This window comes from Drosophila sulfurigaster, chromosome 3, assembly GCF_023558435.1.
Source record: "Drosophila sulfurigaster albostrigata strain 15112-1811.04 chromosome 3, ASM2355843v2, whole genome shotgun sequence".
Lineage (NCBI taxonomy): Eukaryota > Metazoa > Arthropoda > Insecta > Diptera > Drosophilidae > Drosophila > Drosophila sulfurigaster.
Genome location: NC_084883.1, coordinates 54502550 through 54520636, shown reverse-complemented (window position 1 = coordinate 54520636; position 18087 = coordinate 54502550). Strand labels below are relative to the sequence as shown.

Genomic DNA, 18087 nt, shown 5'->3' with positions numbered 1-18087 from the left:
TACTAAGAGTTTAAGTATAATGTTTTCTCGCAATATCTTCAGACGGATTGGCAAACAGATAAGGATTTTATTTAAATGTTTGTATGTAGTCACCCCGTGAAACTCAAAAAAATTGAATAATTATTAACCGAAAAGCAATAAAAGACATAAAAACAAGCAAAGCAACCAAAAAGCCTTCAGTTTTTGTTATTACTTTAATTACATTATGAAATATCAAATATAAACAAACGACTTCTTTTTCAAAATATTAATTTTAACTTTAATACTTTCCAATTAAGACATCTTATTTTTATTCGCTTACTCGTATTGTTTAAAACTACAATGCACCTCTAAAGTTGCGAAGGTCTGCTGGTTAACCAGACCTTGAACACGCCAGCTACATGAGCGTTTATCGCCTCCACTTTGTTGACAATTCCCAGCGCCTGGCTGCCTGCCTAGTGGCAAAAGATTTGCCACACATGTTTATTTGCACAATCCAAACACTTGATAGCGAGTGATAATGCTGGAATACGGCTGCCAAACCGCAGCGAGAACAGTTTCAACTGTTCCACTATTCCAAAAAAAGGGCTTGAAATTTGCAACAATATTTTTTAGCGCATTCCCACGCTTCTTTATGACGCTCAGAGAACAGAGAAATCAAATTAATATACGATATAAAGCGCTGAAAACTGAAACGAAATGCTGATAAGATATTTATTCAGGTGCTGCGCAGTAATCACCCACAAAAGTGTTGGCGAAAAGGTAAAGCGAGTAATAAAAAAACCAAAACCAAAAAAACAATATAAAAAGGGAAATGTGCAAACGCAATTTAAGTCGGAGTAACTGAAAAGTGAACCGTGAGAAAATTACACCCACAGATAACACAAGACATCAGAACTCTGAAGACGAGTTGTAGCAGAGTCTTGAGCGATAAGCGTTTTGCATTGTGACGCAATGTATGGTTGTATATGTGTGTGTGTGCGTGTGTGTACAATTGAAAAATTACTATTTACCAAACGGTCAAGGCAGCGACTGAACGAACGGTTCGAGTAAGAGTTTAAAGTTCGTGCACAGTCGAAAATCAAAAATTGTATCTGACGGGTACACACACGCGCAGTATTGGCACTGCCTCTGTATGTGGTTTATTTTCGTGCGTTGTGGTTCTGCGATAAGCACAGCGTGTGAATTTTGAGGAAAAAAAACAAAACATTTCGAACTCGACTTCGTCAGTCGCTGTATGAGTATCTTATGGATACACGCGCTCATAATTTTGTTGGCGCCCGTTAAGCCATCATCATCGAATTGTATCTCCGATGATATTTCAGCAGCTGTACATAAATCACTCGGATGCGTATGCACAACCTTTGAACCGGCAGATTAAACTGCCTCAAGACAAAATCGACAAAGTCGAAGTCCGTGGCCAGCTGCATAAATTGAACGGCAGCCAACAAATTCATTTGGATTTTAACTACTGTTAATTTGCAATTGATGTTTGACTGTTGGCCAAATCGATTCGCTGCGCTACAGTTGCACACAGGTTTCTCTGCAACTGATCGATGCACAAATGCATCTGAAAAGAGAGAAAGAGAGAGAGACTTACTCCCCTTTCTCTCTGCATCTATTAGCTTGCTTGGCAGCTTAATGTCAGTGGCACAATGTTTGGGCCATGTTTATTGGGATTAGTTGCTAAAAATTATGACCAATTTGTCGAGTTCAATAAGATGCAGCCAAGCAAATGCGAATACTATATAGGCAGGTGGCAGGTTGGATGTGGCAGCAACTGCGGCAGCGAGTCCCCAAGGCAGGGACAAGGCATTGCAACAAAATCGCCTTTCAAGTCAATTGCATGCAAATGCAGTCAGTGCGAGTTGTGTGATGCCACAACACCAACACCGTAGAAGGCGTCTCGCATGTCTCTCGCACTTATTTTGCGTACATTTTTGGTAACACAAAATTAAAGCCTTAAACAGATAATGCGCTATCAGGCAGACTGACTGTTGGCCGCATTCAATGCAAATCTCTGTGTCTGTGTGACGTCTGGCGAGTTAATAGAAAATTTATAATGCCACTCGTGCCATAAATTTGCAACATACACCCACATGTGTTGTGTCAACGTTGCAACTTGCAACGCTGCAACGTTTTGAGATACGCCAGGCGGCAGAGAAACGTGTGGGAAAAAGTTGTAATTTGCAGTTGACAAATACGCAAAGCTTCGGGGCTGGCAAAAATTAACTCATATTGCAGCCAGCAGCAGCAGCACTCGAGCTGGCAATTCGAACTTGCTGTTTGGAGTCAAGTCAATGATTTATGTGCACAGCGCGGCCTACGAAAATGTGTAGCAGCAACAACAGCAACAGCAGCAGCAGCAGCAACAAGGAGGCAACTGCCTCGTTCTTTTGCCTGAACAATGGGCAATGGGGCAGTGGGAGCTGCTAGAGTGGCTAACCAATCTTTAGACGCAAACTCCTTGCCTTTGCCTACCTGCTGCTGTGTTGGCGTTGAAGCTGCTGCTGCTGTTGCTTCTATTCCCGCTGTCGACGTCGCTGCGCCGCAGGCTGCAATTGTCTGCTTAAAAGCGTTCATTCTGTCCACAATGAAGCCACATAACTTGGCCGCAGTTACAGGCGGCAGCCCAGGTAGCATAGACATACAGTCAGACAACGAGTCGTGCCCCTCCATCCAACTGGCTGCCTTCGATGTGATGATTTATTGTGGCTGCGCCTGCAGCGACCTCCTGCACACTGACTCCTCTTTTACCCCCCCTCCGAGAGAGCGAGTAAGAGCGACTCACACTCAGTTCGGTAGCCGTTGTTCGTTTTGCAATGCGTTTGCCCTCCTTGCAGTTTGTTCGAATTGAAACTTTATTTAATAAGTTGATGTTATTTGTTAACTGAGCCAAAGGCAACGCGCTGCGAAATTATGTTGCTCCCGGCTGGCTGCTCCTGTCGTACTCCTCGCTGCAGCCATTTCTAATGCACTCATGGCACACTGGCTGCAACATGGCCAAATGTTTGCCCATAAATCAGTTGGCCAACTTATGCTTAGGCGTGGGTTACAACTGCAATACATCGATTTACTTGCTTAAATTGTTGTTCAAAGTGCATTAAAATTCAATTGGCTTTCGCATTTGTGCTTAGGGCTAACAACTCATTTGATTAGTTTAATTTCACGATTTACAAATAATTATACTGGCAATTAAATATGTGAAATTACAAACAGACAGAAATGTGGCCTAAGGTTAAATGTGTCTGCTATAAAAAGAGTTTTTTTAAAGTAATTAAAATTTAATTAATATGGCCAAAGGGAAGCTATTTTTGTACTATAACTTAACCATAAAATAGTTTAAATAAGGCTTTTAAATTTTTATGAGTACAATTTAATCCTTATTAGAAAAATAACTTTATTTCTATGTGCATTCTATATGGCAATCCAATTATAGAAACGATTTATTGGCAAGTGGTTATTAATTTTGAGTTAGTAACTAGTTTATTGAATATTGTTAATATTCTTGCTAAGTTTTTATTTGTAAATAGTTTATTTAATATTAATAGTATCTCTGCCAATTTAGACTTTTTAATATGTCCTAAATTAAAGTTCTACTTCATTTCGGTATATTTTAGTATTTTATGGTAAATTATTTGGTATATTTGACGAATAATACCGCACTGTTTTGTTTTGTAGCTCTTTTACTTATTTTTCATTTAGTTTTTGATACTCACTCATTATAGTTTCATTTTACTATTCAGTTAATTATTTAATCATCCAACATTATGATGAATTATCATTGAATGATTTTAAATTTCTCTAAGATTTTTTATACATCAGCGAAATTACTTCTCCTTCTGTATTATCTTTAATTTGGTCACTCTTTCATTTACTTTTGAGTGGATCCCTCATTAAAATTGCTATCAAATGTACTTGCCTTATTTGAAGGACCTTAGCAAATCAGTGACCCAATTGGTTGCGGCTATTAAGTTGATATTTTGCGGATTCTTTTCATGTTGCATTTAATGGAGTGTGTCAATGCATTGTATTAGAAAGTACGAGTGCGGCGAGTGCGTCGTGTCACTTTAATCTGAGCCGCAGCATCTGGCTAAACACTTGCTGACAAATTGCTGATAAATAAACCTCAAATGCGAGAGATTTGCAATAATGCCTTTCTAATTTCATGTGCCATGTGCTGTGTACGCTGTGCGTTGTGCGTTGTGCGTTTTTGCAACGCTCCTTTGTGGCAATGCATGCAAAGCGCACAAAAACAACAAGCAACAGCCTTCCTCCTGGCATGGCGCCTCGGGCCTTTGCAGGCTAAAAAGTCCGCAGGCTGTGCTGCAATTTTAAACATTTTCCACACGTAATGCGAAAGTTTGAATCATTTGTCCACAGTGCACAGAGTGCAGTGCAGCAACTTGCTTTTTTCCTTTTTTTTTCATTTAAAATTCTTGTCACAGACATGTAATTGCAACCCGCCGCCGTCCGCCAACTCCAGAGTTCCCGACTCCCGACTCCCAACTCCCGACTGCAGACTCCCGACTTAACCGACTAGCGAGTCCCGCAGCAAACGGATCTATATTGCTATTGGCCAGGCCTATTGACAATGCGTTTGTCAGCAGCAGCAGCAACAGCAGCAACATCTGGCTGTTGCTGCCTCTGGCGCTGTGTTGACACAGATAAGTGCGTGGCGGCGGCGTCGGCAGCGATAAGTAGCGTTTTATGCATTAATTTTTGCCACAAAGTGGCATTATTTATTACGCATTAATGCGCTGAATTAACGTTTATTTAATTAATATTAATGCTGGCACAGCAGCAGCAGCAACAGCAACAAGAGCTTGAAGTAGTTGCTGTTGCTGTTGCTGGTAGCAACAAAGTTGTCAGTTGTTGCTTCACTTTGCTGTTGTTGGCTGCTGCTGCTGCAACCGCTTTTAGTTAGTTAGGCATGACATTTTGTCTATAGATTTTGGGCAGCCAGGCAATTAAAGGTACCGCTAACAGACATTACCTGTCCAGGCAGTCATTCAGTCAGTCAGTTCAGGCAATTGTCAGTTGGCTAGACAACATGTTGCTGACATACCTTCCAAGCATGTTGCTGCTGTTGCTGCGGCTGTGGCTGCTGCTGCTGCTGGGCTCTGAAAATTTGGTGCAGTTCAATGGGCGTCTTTGTCGGCATCTTTTGTGTCGCGTCTCCTACACAACACAACTTGTGTCTCTCCATTTTTGACATTCTGACTGTTGCATGTTCCGTGTTGCATGTTCGTTGGCTGCTCTTGCCGCACAGGTCAAGGCCTTGGGGGCAGCATAATCAACGAGTTGATGACTTTGGCGACTCTTGACGTGTCTCCGACTTTATCCAACAACCTACTCAATAGTCAGCGACTGCCGCTGACCGTTAAATTGTGCAAATATTTAAACAAAATTTGAAGAAAAAAAAATCGAAAGTATTTACAACCAAAAAAAAAAACCAATAACTTCTCTCTCATTTCTCTTTTTTTATTAAGGAGAATATTTCGATAAACCAATATTTGCGTTAGGTCGAGCGTAAGATAACGACGGGCACGACATTTGTAATCCATCAGTGTCGGGGGCGGCCTCAGGCTTCAAGCCTCGTACTCATACTCAGATTCAAGCACTCACACATTCAAAGAACGCACATTGAGTAGGTTTTTTTGGGCGCAATAAACTTTATAATTTATAGACCAATCAGACGTGAATCGCACGCACTAAAACAAGTGAAAAATCATAGTCCAAACACATAATGCATCAGTGGAGATCAGAGAGGCAGGCAATTTATAGGATGGCCATGCCAATAGACATCGCGCAGCGGGTTGTCAAATCGAACCGCACAACTCCCAACTCCAACTCTAGCTCCAACTTCAGTATCTCGACTCTCGACTCTGGACTCTCTTGGCTGGCCAATTGATTTATACAAACGGCAAAGCAACGGAACACAAATTGGTTGCCGAGGATCGCAGTGGATAGCTCCTTCGGAATGATTTGTGGCACTTTGGGGCAATCGTCGCATACGCAGAACTTGATGCTTGCGCCTGCTGCACACTGTTTAACCTTTTGCCCTCCACTTGGGCCACATGGGTGGAGTCGTCTATGTCTGTGTGCTGCACGTGTGCCACATTTTCATTGGAAATCATTAGCCAAAGATCGCTGGCATCACTAACTGAACTGAACAATGTTTTGTGTGTGTTTGTGTGTGGTGAACAAAAGAGTCTTGTGGCTTTTGCATGCCGATTGCGTAGCTAATTAGAGCCATAAATGCGAGTGCGCTCAAATCCCACGTTGAACTCACTCAAAGCCCCGATGGATTTGACGGAAAGTGATATGCAGGCGTTGGCAAAAAATGTTTCTCCAGGCCAATAACAACATCGGTGGCAGCAACAACAACAACAGCAACAACAACAACTGCAAACAGATGTCGCCTGTCGGCCGTTTGCCCATTTAGGTTATGTCGGAATCCAACACCAGTTTATCAAGCGACGGCCCAAACAATAAATTACGCAATCCAAACGCTCAACTGCAGTCCATCAATGGCATAATGAGGCAAGCGGCGGGCCGCCCCAGCAGCAGCAGCAGCAACAGCAGTGGCTGCCACAGCACTTGCAACAGCGGCCCCAGCGTAGAGATGCATTACCATATCGGCATAAATTCCGGAGCATCGTTAAGTGGGCCTGACTCGGCGACGTCGACAGACAAACAGGCTGCTGCTTGTGTTGTGGCAAGCAGGTTGCCTCGGCCGCATGCCACATGCCAGGCTCTACGCCAGATTGGTTACCCAGAGACTGCCACCTAATGAGGGAATTACCGGCAATGCCAATGTCGACATCACCATCGATAATGGGCTGAGCACTCGTCAGCGGAGGTGGAGTTGTGAATGCTGTTGGTGTTGAACAGTTGGGAGTTGCTTGCAATTGCAACTGTGCCATCTTACCGCCCTCTCGGAATATAATTCATTGATGTTTACTTCAGTAAAATTATTTAGTAGCGTGTTCTTATGCAATACACAATGTAATTAACGAAAATATTATTTTATTATAGAAATTTATCACTACACAGAAAAAAAAAGTGAAATAAGATTTGTTGAACCGAAAAAATGTTATTTCAACATTCTTTTTTTTTAAGATTAAAAAAAAATCTGATATTAAGATGCTTCAATCTAGATTTTTTCTCTCTGCGTACTCGCGGGCTTCTTTGGTTAATTTAAACAAGTAAGAAAGCTACAGTCGAGTGTACTCGACTGTGAGATACCCGCTACCCATTTTGAATAAAAGAAAAATAGTGCAGTATTTTATAAAAATATACCGAAAATACAAATTTACTAAAATATAATATATGGTATACCGCATTCAAAATATACCAATCATAAATATTATAGTTATTATTGTATATGTTATTCGATTTTATTGATTTGCGGGGGCGGAAGTAGGCGTGGCAAAAATTTGAAACAAGCTTGATCTGCATGAAAATAAAACAAATACTGTCGAAAAAAAATTATAGCTCTATCTCTTATAGTCTCTGAGATCTAGGTGTTCATACGGACAGACGGACAGACGGACATGGTTAGATCGTCTCGGCTGTTGACGCTGATCAATAATGTATATACTTTATAGGGTCGGAGATGCCTCCTTCTACCTGTTACATACATTTCCTGACGGCATAAAGTTATAATACCCTTCTACCCTATGGGTAGCGGGCAAACGTTGTGATTTAACATTTTTTTGAACCGAAAAATGTTATTTCACCATTCTACGTACTCGTGCCCTTCTTTAATAATTTGATTTATATTTATATTTTTATATTTATTGTATATTTTATACATATATGTATGTATAAAGGGACTATGTGTGTTTATTGTACAGATCTTTCATTAGATTTTAAAAAATAGAATTTGAATGTACACATTACTTCTACTTTCAGAAATTACACTATCCAAAATACATATACACAAAGGTACTTTACTATTGACTTTAATACTCATTTCTGTTTGTATAACTCTACTTGTCAATATACAAAAGTAAATATGATTGCTAAACGTTTTTTTAGGTCGTTGCAACCTCAGTTGTTGTATCTTCCGCTGTTGTTGTTTCCTCGGACTATGTAAAATATTCTTCAATCATTTCCACGAACGCTGTATAACTGCCATAAAAGAATATAATTGATCCAAAGATAATTATAAGAATATTCTTCCAGAGTTTCCATAGAAATTTGCCATAAGAATCGTGGTACAAACACAACTCGATGAAGCATGGGAATATCAAATTCAGCACCGAGATGGAAAATGCACCCACCAACGACAGCAATGGACCCAAGTTGGGAAAAGCGATGCCATTCAGTGTGGTTAACAGGACAAAGCAGATACGTACGATATATTCAACCATGTGTGGATTTTTAAGATCGCGCTTCTTCAAATGATCCATGATAATGTTGACGGTGACATATCCGCTAAGTGGATATGTGAGAAATATGGCAACAGCTATGCCCAATTTTATTACCTGAGCGAGACTGAGAATAATACAAAAATGTTTTATCAAAATGTGCTCTAACGAGAGAGAGAAAGAAAGAAAGATGAATAAAAGATGGTAAAGGAAGATTAAGGGGCAAAAAAGGAACGTATAATAAAGCTTAGTAGATGCATAGATAATATATCTTATATAGTAAATTAATAAACCTCTTTTCACTCTTTTTTCAGAGTGAAGGGTTTAAAACACACATATATGTATGATAGACCTATTTTCTGTGCTCTCTACATGAATATAGTGAAATCAAACATGCCAAATGTAACTTACATTTCTTCAACTGGAATATTGAGAGTTATAGTCGCTTCAGTGGCATCACCGTAACGCCAGTAGCCAATCAATCCGAAGAAAATATAAAGTATGCATATCAATATCGCGGCGACACTCAGAACACCCAGCCAACCCAAATATTTCTTCGGCTCTGCCATTTTTGATTCAATAGCGAGCATCTAATGAGAAACCGCAAGAGTTGGAAAATGTTCTCTAAATATTTTAAATAGTCTTACTAACCACACCCACGGATGATATGGAAAACAATACAATGCCTAAAGCAAAGGGTATTTTAATCAGGTCCGGGAACATATTTCGCTCTGATATCGATGGCAGGCCACGGAATAAGTACCAAAATATAGCCAAGATTCCGAGCAGAATCAGACATGTAGCGAGTATATTGCTGGGCACCAGATACTTCAGATGTCGCAATAAGAATAATGGAATGCAACAAATGCCAACAATTGCGATCAAAATCCGAAGATCGATTTTAGCAAAATACTCTTCAATGAATTGTTTCAAGTTGACAGCCACAAAAACAATATAGACAACATTGACACCATAATGCGATAATCCGAGAATAATATCCACCGAATATCCAGCTGCCTTGGAGAACCAACGACAACATTTGGGTCCCTCTTCAAAGGCGAACTCCATGGTCTCATGGAACGTCATATATGGGACTTTTTTTCGTCTACACGACTCCACCATGCACATGATCTGTAGAATAAGTTGTGCATAGTAATTAAATGTAAATAAAAGTATTCTTTTACCAGCAATTCCATGCCATAAATAAGCACAAACATAGACAGCACAGTTAGAACGCATCCACCCAGAACGCCAGTGAACTTAAAGGCTAAAGGCATGGCCAAAATGCCAGTGCCAATAACGCATTTTACCAATGAGAAAAACGCATCCCAGACGCTAAGAAAAAGCGATACTATAACGAGTTACATCTGTAGAAGTTAAAACTTACGTCAGCGGAACTTCCACTTCTCGACTTGCATATGGATCATAACTGTGTGTGGACATTACTACATATAAAAGCTAGATCGCAAGAAGCTAAGATAGATTTAACTTACTCTGCCATTAATAACTTTTAATTTTGGTAAACTGACTAAATATGCTTTATGAAGTCAACAGTACAACTGAAAATGGGAACTAATTTTAATATTTTTAAAGTAATAGTAAAAGCCAATACGATTGTTAAACTACAAATCTTCACTTCTCAGTTGTCGATGTCTTTTAGCTGTTCTCGCATTAATGCCAATGAGGTCACAGTGCCTGCAATGCCGCCACCCAAACCCACAACGATGAATGCCAATGAACGGAAGAGTAGAAGCTTAAAGCGACCATAGCCCTGATCGTAGCAGACACAGAGATTGATAATGCCCGGATAGATAAGACCCACTTGAGCCAGACAAAAGGAGCCAACCAGCGAAAGCAGCAATCCAAAGTCCGGATAGGCGATAGCACAAAGCACAGAGGCAATCACCATGGCCATGCGCACCAGATACTCAAGCGATCGGGTTGCATTATCCACCAATCGAGGCAGCATATAGTTGCGCCAGATTATCTCGATCGCAACGTAGCCCTGCAGGGCATAGCTGAAAAAGATGGCTAAAGCCAGCATGGCTCTAACGCATTGAGGCAGTCTGCAAAGCAGTCGATACTCGGATTAATGTGTTGCTTAAAATATTTGAATTAAAGCTTACATTTCATTGATGGGCAGATTGTTAAGTATCGAACTGGCGGTGGCATCGCCATACTGCCAATAGCCGAAAAAGCCGAATGCCGCATAAAACGCAATCACAATGAACATGGCCCGATTGAGTATACCAAAGGTTCCCAAATAATGTTCAGGCTTTTGCATGTTCATTCGCAGCGTGAGGATCTGTGGGATAACGCATTTTACAAGCGATTTGATTAACGATGGGAAACGAACAAAGTATGTGCACTTGCCATGCCAACGGATTCAATGGCAAATAATATTGTGCCAAAGACGAGGGGATAATGTGTCCACACCTGAACAGCTTGACGTTCTTCCAGACTTGGCAAATTGCAGAATATGTAGCTACAAATGATTGCAAAGCCTGTAATGGAAGTTGGATGAGTACACATTTAAATATTAAAACTACACAAAATACTTGCTTGTCAGCATTAGCATATTTGAAACTATCGCAAAGGGTACAAGATACTTCAGATCTCTTATGAGAAAGGTCAACAGAAGCGGCAGCGTGAGCAGCGCCATATAGAAACGTATGTCAATGGGCCGCAAATAAATGTCGCCCAATTCCTTGACACTTTTGGCCACAAACACAACGTACACACAATCTACTCCAAAGTGATAGACACAAAGAAAGACATCCACTTGACAGCTGAGAGAGAAGTATAATACAGTTTAATTGTAATTAATTGTGATAGTAACAAACAGTATATTTTAAATGTAGTAGTCTATTGATCTATGAAATATAGTTTTCGGTATATCATGGTATTTTTAATAATAAATGAATTAAATAAATAAATATTTAAAGTAAACATTTTCTTAAAAAATATAAAACATCATTGTAGCAAATAATATATTTTGAATGTAGTAGTATATATATACATATATATATTCTAGTATTTTCAAATAAGAAATTAAGTATATAAATTAATATTTTAAATAAGCATTTTCTAAAGAAGAATAAAGAAATTCTCAGAAAAGGTCAGCTAAGTGTGTTAAACATTTGTTATATCTTACTTTAAATGTAATTATGGCGATTAATTTATTCATATTATTACTTTATAGGGTCAGAGAAACCTTCGTATTCGGTTGAGGGTTAAAACGAGCATCACAGCTTACAATTAAATAATAACTTATTTGTTAAACTTACGCTAGCAATTTGCCAAGAGGCTGCAGCCACTGTGGTCCATTGAGAACTGCGAGTTCCATGGTCTCGCTGTAGTTGAGTGTCGAGAACTTGTGTCGTTTGCACAGCGAGTTGATATCATTGAGCTGTGGTCAAAGGGAAATCGTATAAGCTGAGTATTAAACTAAAAATCAAGAGCCAAGTTTACCAGCACGTGCATGGCATAAACCACAAAGGAGCCGAGCAGAATTGTGCTAATCAAGCCGAGCAACCAGCCAGCATTATAGTAGGCTCTGGGCATGGCCAGACAACCCGTGCCAAGAGCGCATTTGAGCAGATTAATAAACGCTTCCATATCGCTAAGTATAAGGTATTTAGATTGAGAGTCGAGAGCTGAATCTTACGAGTATTTCATTGATTGCTGCATACGTAATTGGATGTTCCACAACGTGTTCAATGTGCGAATTATAGGATAGCCCAGAGCTAAGGATAGTTAATGGGTCAATATAAATATCGACTCGAATGACTCATCGCAACTTACCCCAAGTTGCGTTGTAGAAAGTGAAAAGCCCGCACATGAATCGGTTGCAACACATCCCTCAGGTCCTTGTTCATTTGTATGGAGAAACGCCGACGACTTGGCATCTTAGGGGGCAACATTTTAGGCTAGAGAGCATTCCACACACACACAAACACATAAATGTTTTACATATATATTTATTGTGTTGTTCAGGGCCAACTTGGTTGGCAATTATGCAAATGGTTAAGAACTAAATGCGAAGAGTTAAAGTCAGAAGATCATAAGTTGTAGTTGTTTGAATACTCTTTTTGAGAGTGAGTTATTTGATATTAATTTGTGAACTGACTTTTTATGTACTTTTATGATAAGAAAAAGTATTTAGTTAATAAAAAAATATTTGAATTAAAATGCGAGTAGTCCAACTTTATTTATAGTTTCCTAATTGGGTACTTTTATTAATACAAAATACTTGTCATTTCAGAGCTGAAGGCTTAACTTAGTTGTATCTTAGATATTTAAAATATATTTATGACTTAAGTTGAATAAAATTTCAAATTCGCAGAGTATTGCAACTTCATTGTTGTGCTAAAAGTTTGCTGCTTTATGGCTTTTAAATATTAGCATGGCCCAGAGCATTGCTTCATTCCTGGAAATTAAGAACAACAAAATCAGCAGCGCGGAGAGCAACAAATGCCTGTTGTGTGGGCGTTTAAAGCCTGCCAAAGTGATCTGACCATGAAGACGCTGGCCAGTGCCTCAGCTTGGCCAGTGGAGAGTGGCTTCTGCTGCTACCTAAATTATGCAGCAGCCCGCTGGCGATCGAGGCGGCAACGAGGAGGCAAGAAGAAGACTAGCTGGTGAGGCGGCGAGTTGGCAATGATCCGAAATGGAGGCTCGTTGTAGGCCAAGCCAAAAGACAAACTAATTAGTGTGGCCAGCGTTTGTCGTTGTTGTTTCTTTGCACGCATTTTTCACATGCCTAGCAATAATGGCATTGACCATAAATTGACTGAAAACCACCGCAACGCACCACAGCACCATCGTATCGTATCATTCAATGGCGATTGGCACAAAGTACAGTTTCTAGTTAAATCTGAGTTTGCTTTGTGTGCGGCCCATCGCCAAACCTCCCGCTGGGACAACAACTCTGAGAACGAGTGTGAGCACGAGTACAACTGTGAGTGCGACTGTGAATACGAATGCTAATGCGAGTACAACTATGAGTCCGCGGCGCGAGTACTTGTGTAATATATACAATTGTCTAACCTGGATCCTCCCCTCACTCTGTTCTGCAGCTAGTAAATGAAACCGCCCCTTTGCTCGCTTTGTATTTGTGTGTTGGCGGAAATGTTGTTTTTCCTATGCAAATTCAGCTAGTGCCCCTTTTTTCAGCTTTTTTTCTTCAACATTCGCCAAGTGTCTTTTGCTGTGTTGTTTATTTGCTTTTACCGAGGCCAAGTCAGGGGTCAACTACGCATTTGATTGCTGTAGCTGTAGCTGTTGCTGTTCCTATAGCATATTTGTTGTTGTTGCTATTGCCGTGGTTGCGTATTTCCCTGTTGCCCCCTCTGTTGAGGTGGCCGGTCAGCGATCAAGGTGTTTTTTGCGCAATGTGTGCGCGGGAGGTCAGCGAATTCCGATATCTAACATTCTGTTACACTTTGTGGTGACAACAAGACCAGAAACTACAAAACAAAAACCTTTGCAGGGTATTAATTGCGCATTACTGCAGTCGTCTTAAGAAAAGAATTACATTATTTGACTATGAAATAAATATTTTGAAGTTTGTGCTTTCAAGATGTACCGAAGACAGTTTAAAAATTGATAAATAAGATAAGTTTTAATTATACTTTTAGAATATATAAATTATATACTATTATTATTCATTTCTGTTCTTTTCGGTACAGCTAGGCAACTTTATCCTCCGCCGCTCCTAGGGGCAGCTGTTTAACCTACCTATTAATCATTTTGGATGAGGAAAATTCATATATTGAAAGATAGAGCTTATTGAAATGTATATATTGTATTTCCATACTCTTAAAATCAGAAGCCAATCATATACAATTAAGCTCAGAGATAAACATTATTAATATAATATTTCATTGATAACAAGAAGATACATTTAATGACTTTAACTTTAGCTTTTTGCTGAGCCATCCATAATTTTCGCCAGAATGTACTTCAATTTATGTTTTTTGGTGTAAAGTGAATAAATAATTTTCCATTGTAAAATTTTTAAAAACTTTATTGATCGTACCTTTCTTTATTGTTCTCTTAAAATGTATTTTGTAGGAAAAAAAAGTTATATACCTTTATTTAATTTATTAATACTGCCTTCATTTCTTTTTAGAATTATCTAAAAAATGTAAAAGAAATTTGAATCTTTGATTTTCTTTTCACCTTACTAAGAATTATCTTAAAATATGTTGGCTTTCTTTGTTTTGGTAAATTTGATAATATTCATTCATATACAAAAGTGTGCTACCAACTCGTATAGAAATAGTTTCCTTTCATAAAGTTAATTTACAATTGCAGCGCAATCATAGCTTGCAGGGTATTGTGAGAACCGCAAGCAAACGGCAGCTGAAAATTGGCATTTAAATATGCGCATTGACAATTGCATTGCAGGCGTACCACGCTGCGTATGAATTTTCAGTGAAATTAACATACTAATGACACTTTGGCCGTCCAAGGGTGGCAGCCCATGATGATGATGGTCACCTCAGGCGCAGCGGCAGTCCACCGCCTCCTTCCCCCTTACTTGCAGTATTCAAGCGACATCAGCTGGCCTGGTCTAGCCTGACTTGGCTGTAATGGCAAGTGGGTCAGCGACTGTAAGTCGAACTTCGCATGTGGTTCAATAATTCCAACAGTAAATGCTAAACTATGCGCATAGATTGTCAACGCGCCAAGATGCTTAGCTGATTGCTAGCGACGAGAAGGCGAGGATTGGGATTGAAGCTGCCCGTTGGCTGCTGTGGTTGCTGCTGCTACTGCTGCTGTTGCTGGCTGTGGTTGTTGGACGTGGTGCGTCATTAAAGTGCAGACAAATGGCAACGGCATGTGCGGCACATGTCAAACTGCAAGCAGCAGCAAATGGCAACAGGTGAAAATGTTGGAATTCTGATTATCTACTGTCTGTTGCTGCTGCTGTTGCTGCTGCTGTGGTGATTGGCAGCAGCCAGCCATCGAGTCAGTCAGCCAGGCAGCAACTTAAACTGTAACTTTCGACGATTTGTCGTTCGACGCTCTACGTTTGCCTCTTGTTGACTTCTTAGTTGCGAGTGTGTTGGTTTTTTTTTTTGCTTCGACTATTTGATGTTTGGCTACAAAACCATCAACTTAAATACACAACAACAGCAGCATAATTATGCGCATGTTGCTGTGGCTGCTGCTGCTACCTGCCAGCAACATGAGTGCTACATTCCAATTGCTTTTGGTTGCTTTGCTCAGTTGCTCAGTTCACTTTTTGGGGGGCAGTAACAGAGTGACACGCCCACATTCAATTTACAGCCGGAAGTGTGGGTGTGCACGCATTTTGATATGCCCACTTCTACTACTGATTCCTTTTCCCTTCGTTTTTTGTTTCTTGTTGTTTTGTAAACTGGAACTCATTTGGCTGCGCATAAATCAAAAATCGCAGCAGCAACCACGGCAACAGCAACAGCAACTTGTTTTCCTGGCCGAACTCCCGCATAAAAAAGTATGAAAAACGCATATAATGATTGGCTCCACAACAGCAGCAACAGCAACAGCAACAGAAACAGAACAACAGCAGCAACATAATAGCCCCAATGCCTGGACCACGTAGAAGCAACTACAACAGCAAAAAAAGACAGCAACAACAACAGCAGCAGCAGCAGCGGCAAAAAGTGGGAGGATGCAGTGAATTTTCTCCCTCGGCAAAACAGATTTTTTAGCTTCGGCTGCCGTTTGCCTGTTGCCTGTTGCTTGGGAATCATCCACGCGATTGCTTGGCTGCTCTTTTGCTCTTGCTGTTGCTGTTGTCGGGCCGTTTGCCTTTTTGGGGCCGTCGTCAGGCATTCGCGTAAGCGGCAGGTTCCTGTCTGCGCCTGCGTCTGGAGCCCATCGAAAGACGTTGACTGCATTTTTAAGCGCGCTGCGCATAAAATAAAAGCAGATTGCAGCAACCTCAGCAGCAGCAGCAACGTCAGAGTTGCCTCGGGCAATGGGCGCGCGTCGTTTCTTCAATGAAACGAGTAAAAGTGCAGGATGCTTTGTTGTCCTGCCCATCGGAACAGCTTCTGCAGATACGGCAGCAGCTAATTTCAAGATCGCTCAGCAGCAAAAAAGATGAAATCAACTCGAACCCACGAACCCTTCCTCACCAGCAATTGCAGAGAGCGAGAGCGGGAGCGGGAGAGAGCGATCGAGATCTTGTGCGATAATGATGCAAGTTAATCATTAGCTTGGAACGTGTATTATGCGATTATTAGTTTGGACCTGCCGAAGGATTATAGCTACGAAAGTGCACTAACAACTTTGTGCTACCTGGTGGGCGTTTATCCTTCTTTTTGCTCTCTCTCTTTCTCTCTCTCGAGATGTGCAATTTTTAAGTAATTTTCAATTTCCGTTTGGCATATTCCCAAGTTGTCCAGTTCGCAAGTCGCAAAGTCGAGCAAAGTCTGCGTAATGCGATGCTGCTCAAGTTTTGCAGAGCACATGTAGCAATTTGTCAACGTTGTTGCGACTGGCAGCGCGACAACCAGCCAACCAGCCAACAGACGTAGGCAAATCTCAGTCGTAGTCACAGCGGCAATATGTTGCTGCAACATGTAAGATGTCAGCGTTTTTTAAGAATCAATTGCCGCCCAACAACAACATCTAAAGCAGCAACAGCAGCAATCGCAATTCGATATTGTCGTTGTGGCTTTTGGCGTTGGTGTTGCTCAGACTGTGGCTGCTGCTGCTGTTGCCCGCCTTCTGGCTGCCGTCTGTCAGCAACATGTTTCCCTATTCCCTCCCTTCCCCTCCCCTTCCCATGTACAGACTCAGCTTATTGCCACACACGTCGCCAAGAAAAGGGGCGGCCTTGAAGAGTCTCTGTACTTTGAAAAAATCATTGCAGAATTTAAATAAGCAGACAACACAGCGAACAAAAAAAAAAGAGAGACGCACTCAAATATTTTGCGAGCTGCACAATTGACGTGCAACATGATTTTGTAGGCGTGCAACATGCGCATGCTCAACAGCCGCAACTTTATCAGATTGCCGCAGCAACCAAAACTGACTGCTGCTGCCCCCAGCTTGGAGTTTGCTTTTGTTTTTTGCCTGCTTTTGCAGCTTTGCGGCATGTTGTCGACTGTCAATTGTTTTGTGGGCGTTGCAGCAGCAACAGCAACAGCGAAAGCAACAGCAAGAGTAACAATAGCAGCAACATCAACAACAACAACAACAAAAACTACAACTAGACTCAACTTATAGCCCTCGACTGTGAGCTATATCAATGTCAACAGCATTATCACACAGCGTTGTCAATATATGCAAATAAACACACACCGAAGACAACAACAGCAACTGCAGCAGCAGCAACTCTAGCAGCAGCAACAACAACAACAACTGCAAGCAATGCAATCAAGTGACAAGCACTTGCCAGCTAAGCAGTTGGGCAGTAGCAACAACCACAACAACAACAGCAGCGACTGCAACTACGGCCACAACAGCAACAACAACAACTACAACAATGCTTGTCCAAGACAAATAAATGCGTGTTTCTGCCTGTCTATCTTTGTGTGTGTGTGAGTGTGTGTGTGTGTGTGTGTGTGTGTGTGTGTATGTGACACTCGTTAACACGAAGCGAAACTGCGCGAAATGCGATATTTCACACGATTTATGCACGGACAACGACAAAAGTTGCAACCGCTAAAGCCAACGCCAGCAGCAGCAATTGCAATAGCAATAGCAATATGTAGTTGCTGGTTTTAAC

The 18087-nt window shown here is 40.9% G+C and overlaps 2 protein-coding genes across 4 annotated transcripts; both read right to left on the bottom strand.

Moving 5' to 3' along the window:
• Positions 1-7933: 7933 nt before the first annotated feature.
• Positions 7934-9929, bottom strand: LOC133843374 (glutamate transporter polyphemus). 3 transcript variants are annotated; one of them, XM_062276886.1, is made up of 6 exons: positions 9851-9929; positions 9745-9786; positions 9542-9692; positions 9009-9488; positions 8769-8947; positions 7934-8484 (listed from the first exon to the last, which is right to left on the bottom strand). In XM_062276886.1, exons 1-6 carry the CDS (start codon positions 9856-9858, stop codon positions 8076-8078), a joined length of 1269 nt encoding a protein of 422 aa, XP_062132870.1. In that variant the 5' UTR covers positions 9859-9929; the 3' UTR covers positions 7934-8075. The 3 variants fall into 3 exon arrangements, with proteins under 3 accessions (XP_062132870.1, XP_062132871.1, XP_062132872.1); XM_062276888.1 differs by lacking the exon at positions 7934-8484 and adding an exon at positions 8495-8519; XM_062276887.1 differs by lacking the exons at positions 9745-9786; positions 9851-9929 and having other exon boundaries at positions 9546-9687.
• Positions 9851-12410, bottom strand: LOC133843373 (proton-coupled amino acid transporter-like protein CG1139). Its single transcript, XM_062276885.1, has 9 exons — positions 12162-12410; positions 12050-12103; positions 11829-11979; positions 11645-11766; positions 10920-11146; positions 10731-10861; positions 10484-10662; positions 9994-10423; positions 9851-9929 (listed from the first exon to the last, which is right to left on the bottom strand). Exons 1-8 carry the CDS (start codon positions 12278-12280, stop codon positions 9997-9999), a joined length of 1410 nt encoding a protein of 469 aa, XP_062132869.1. The 5' UTR covers positions 12281-12410; the 3' UTR covers positions 9851-9929; positions 9994-9996.
• Between the last annotated feature and the right edge of the window lie 5677 nt (positions 12411-18087).

Bases quoted from the DNA above. Each gene is read 5' to 3' on its own strand.
- LOC133843373 (XM_062276885.1), bottom strand. From the start codon at position 12,280: ATGTTGCCCCCTAAGATGCCAAGTCGTCGGCGTTTCTCCATACAAATG. The intron at 12,104-12,161 runs GTAAGTTGCGAT...AACTATCCTTAG, and splicing joins TTTCTACAACGCAACTTGGG to CTCTGGGCTATCCTATAATT. The intron at 10,663-10,730 runs GCAAGTGCACAT...GTTATCCCACAG, and splicing joins CCATTGAATCCGTTGGCATG to ATCCTCACGCTGCGAATGAA.
- LOC133843374 (XM_062276886.1), bottom strand. The intron at 9,489-9,541 runs GTAAAAGAATAC...CTTATTCTACAG, and splicing joins TTTATGGCATGGAATTGCTG to ATCATGTGCATGGTGGAGTC. The intron at 8,485-8,768 runs GTAAGTTACATT...TATTATTCTCAG, and splicing joins AATATTCCAGTTGAAGAAAT to TCTCGCTCAGGTAATAAAAT.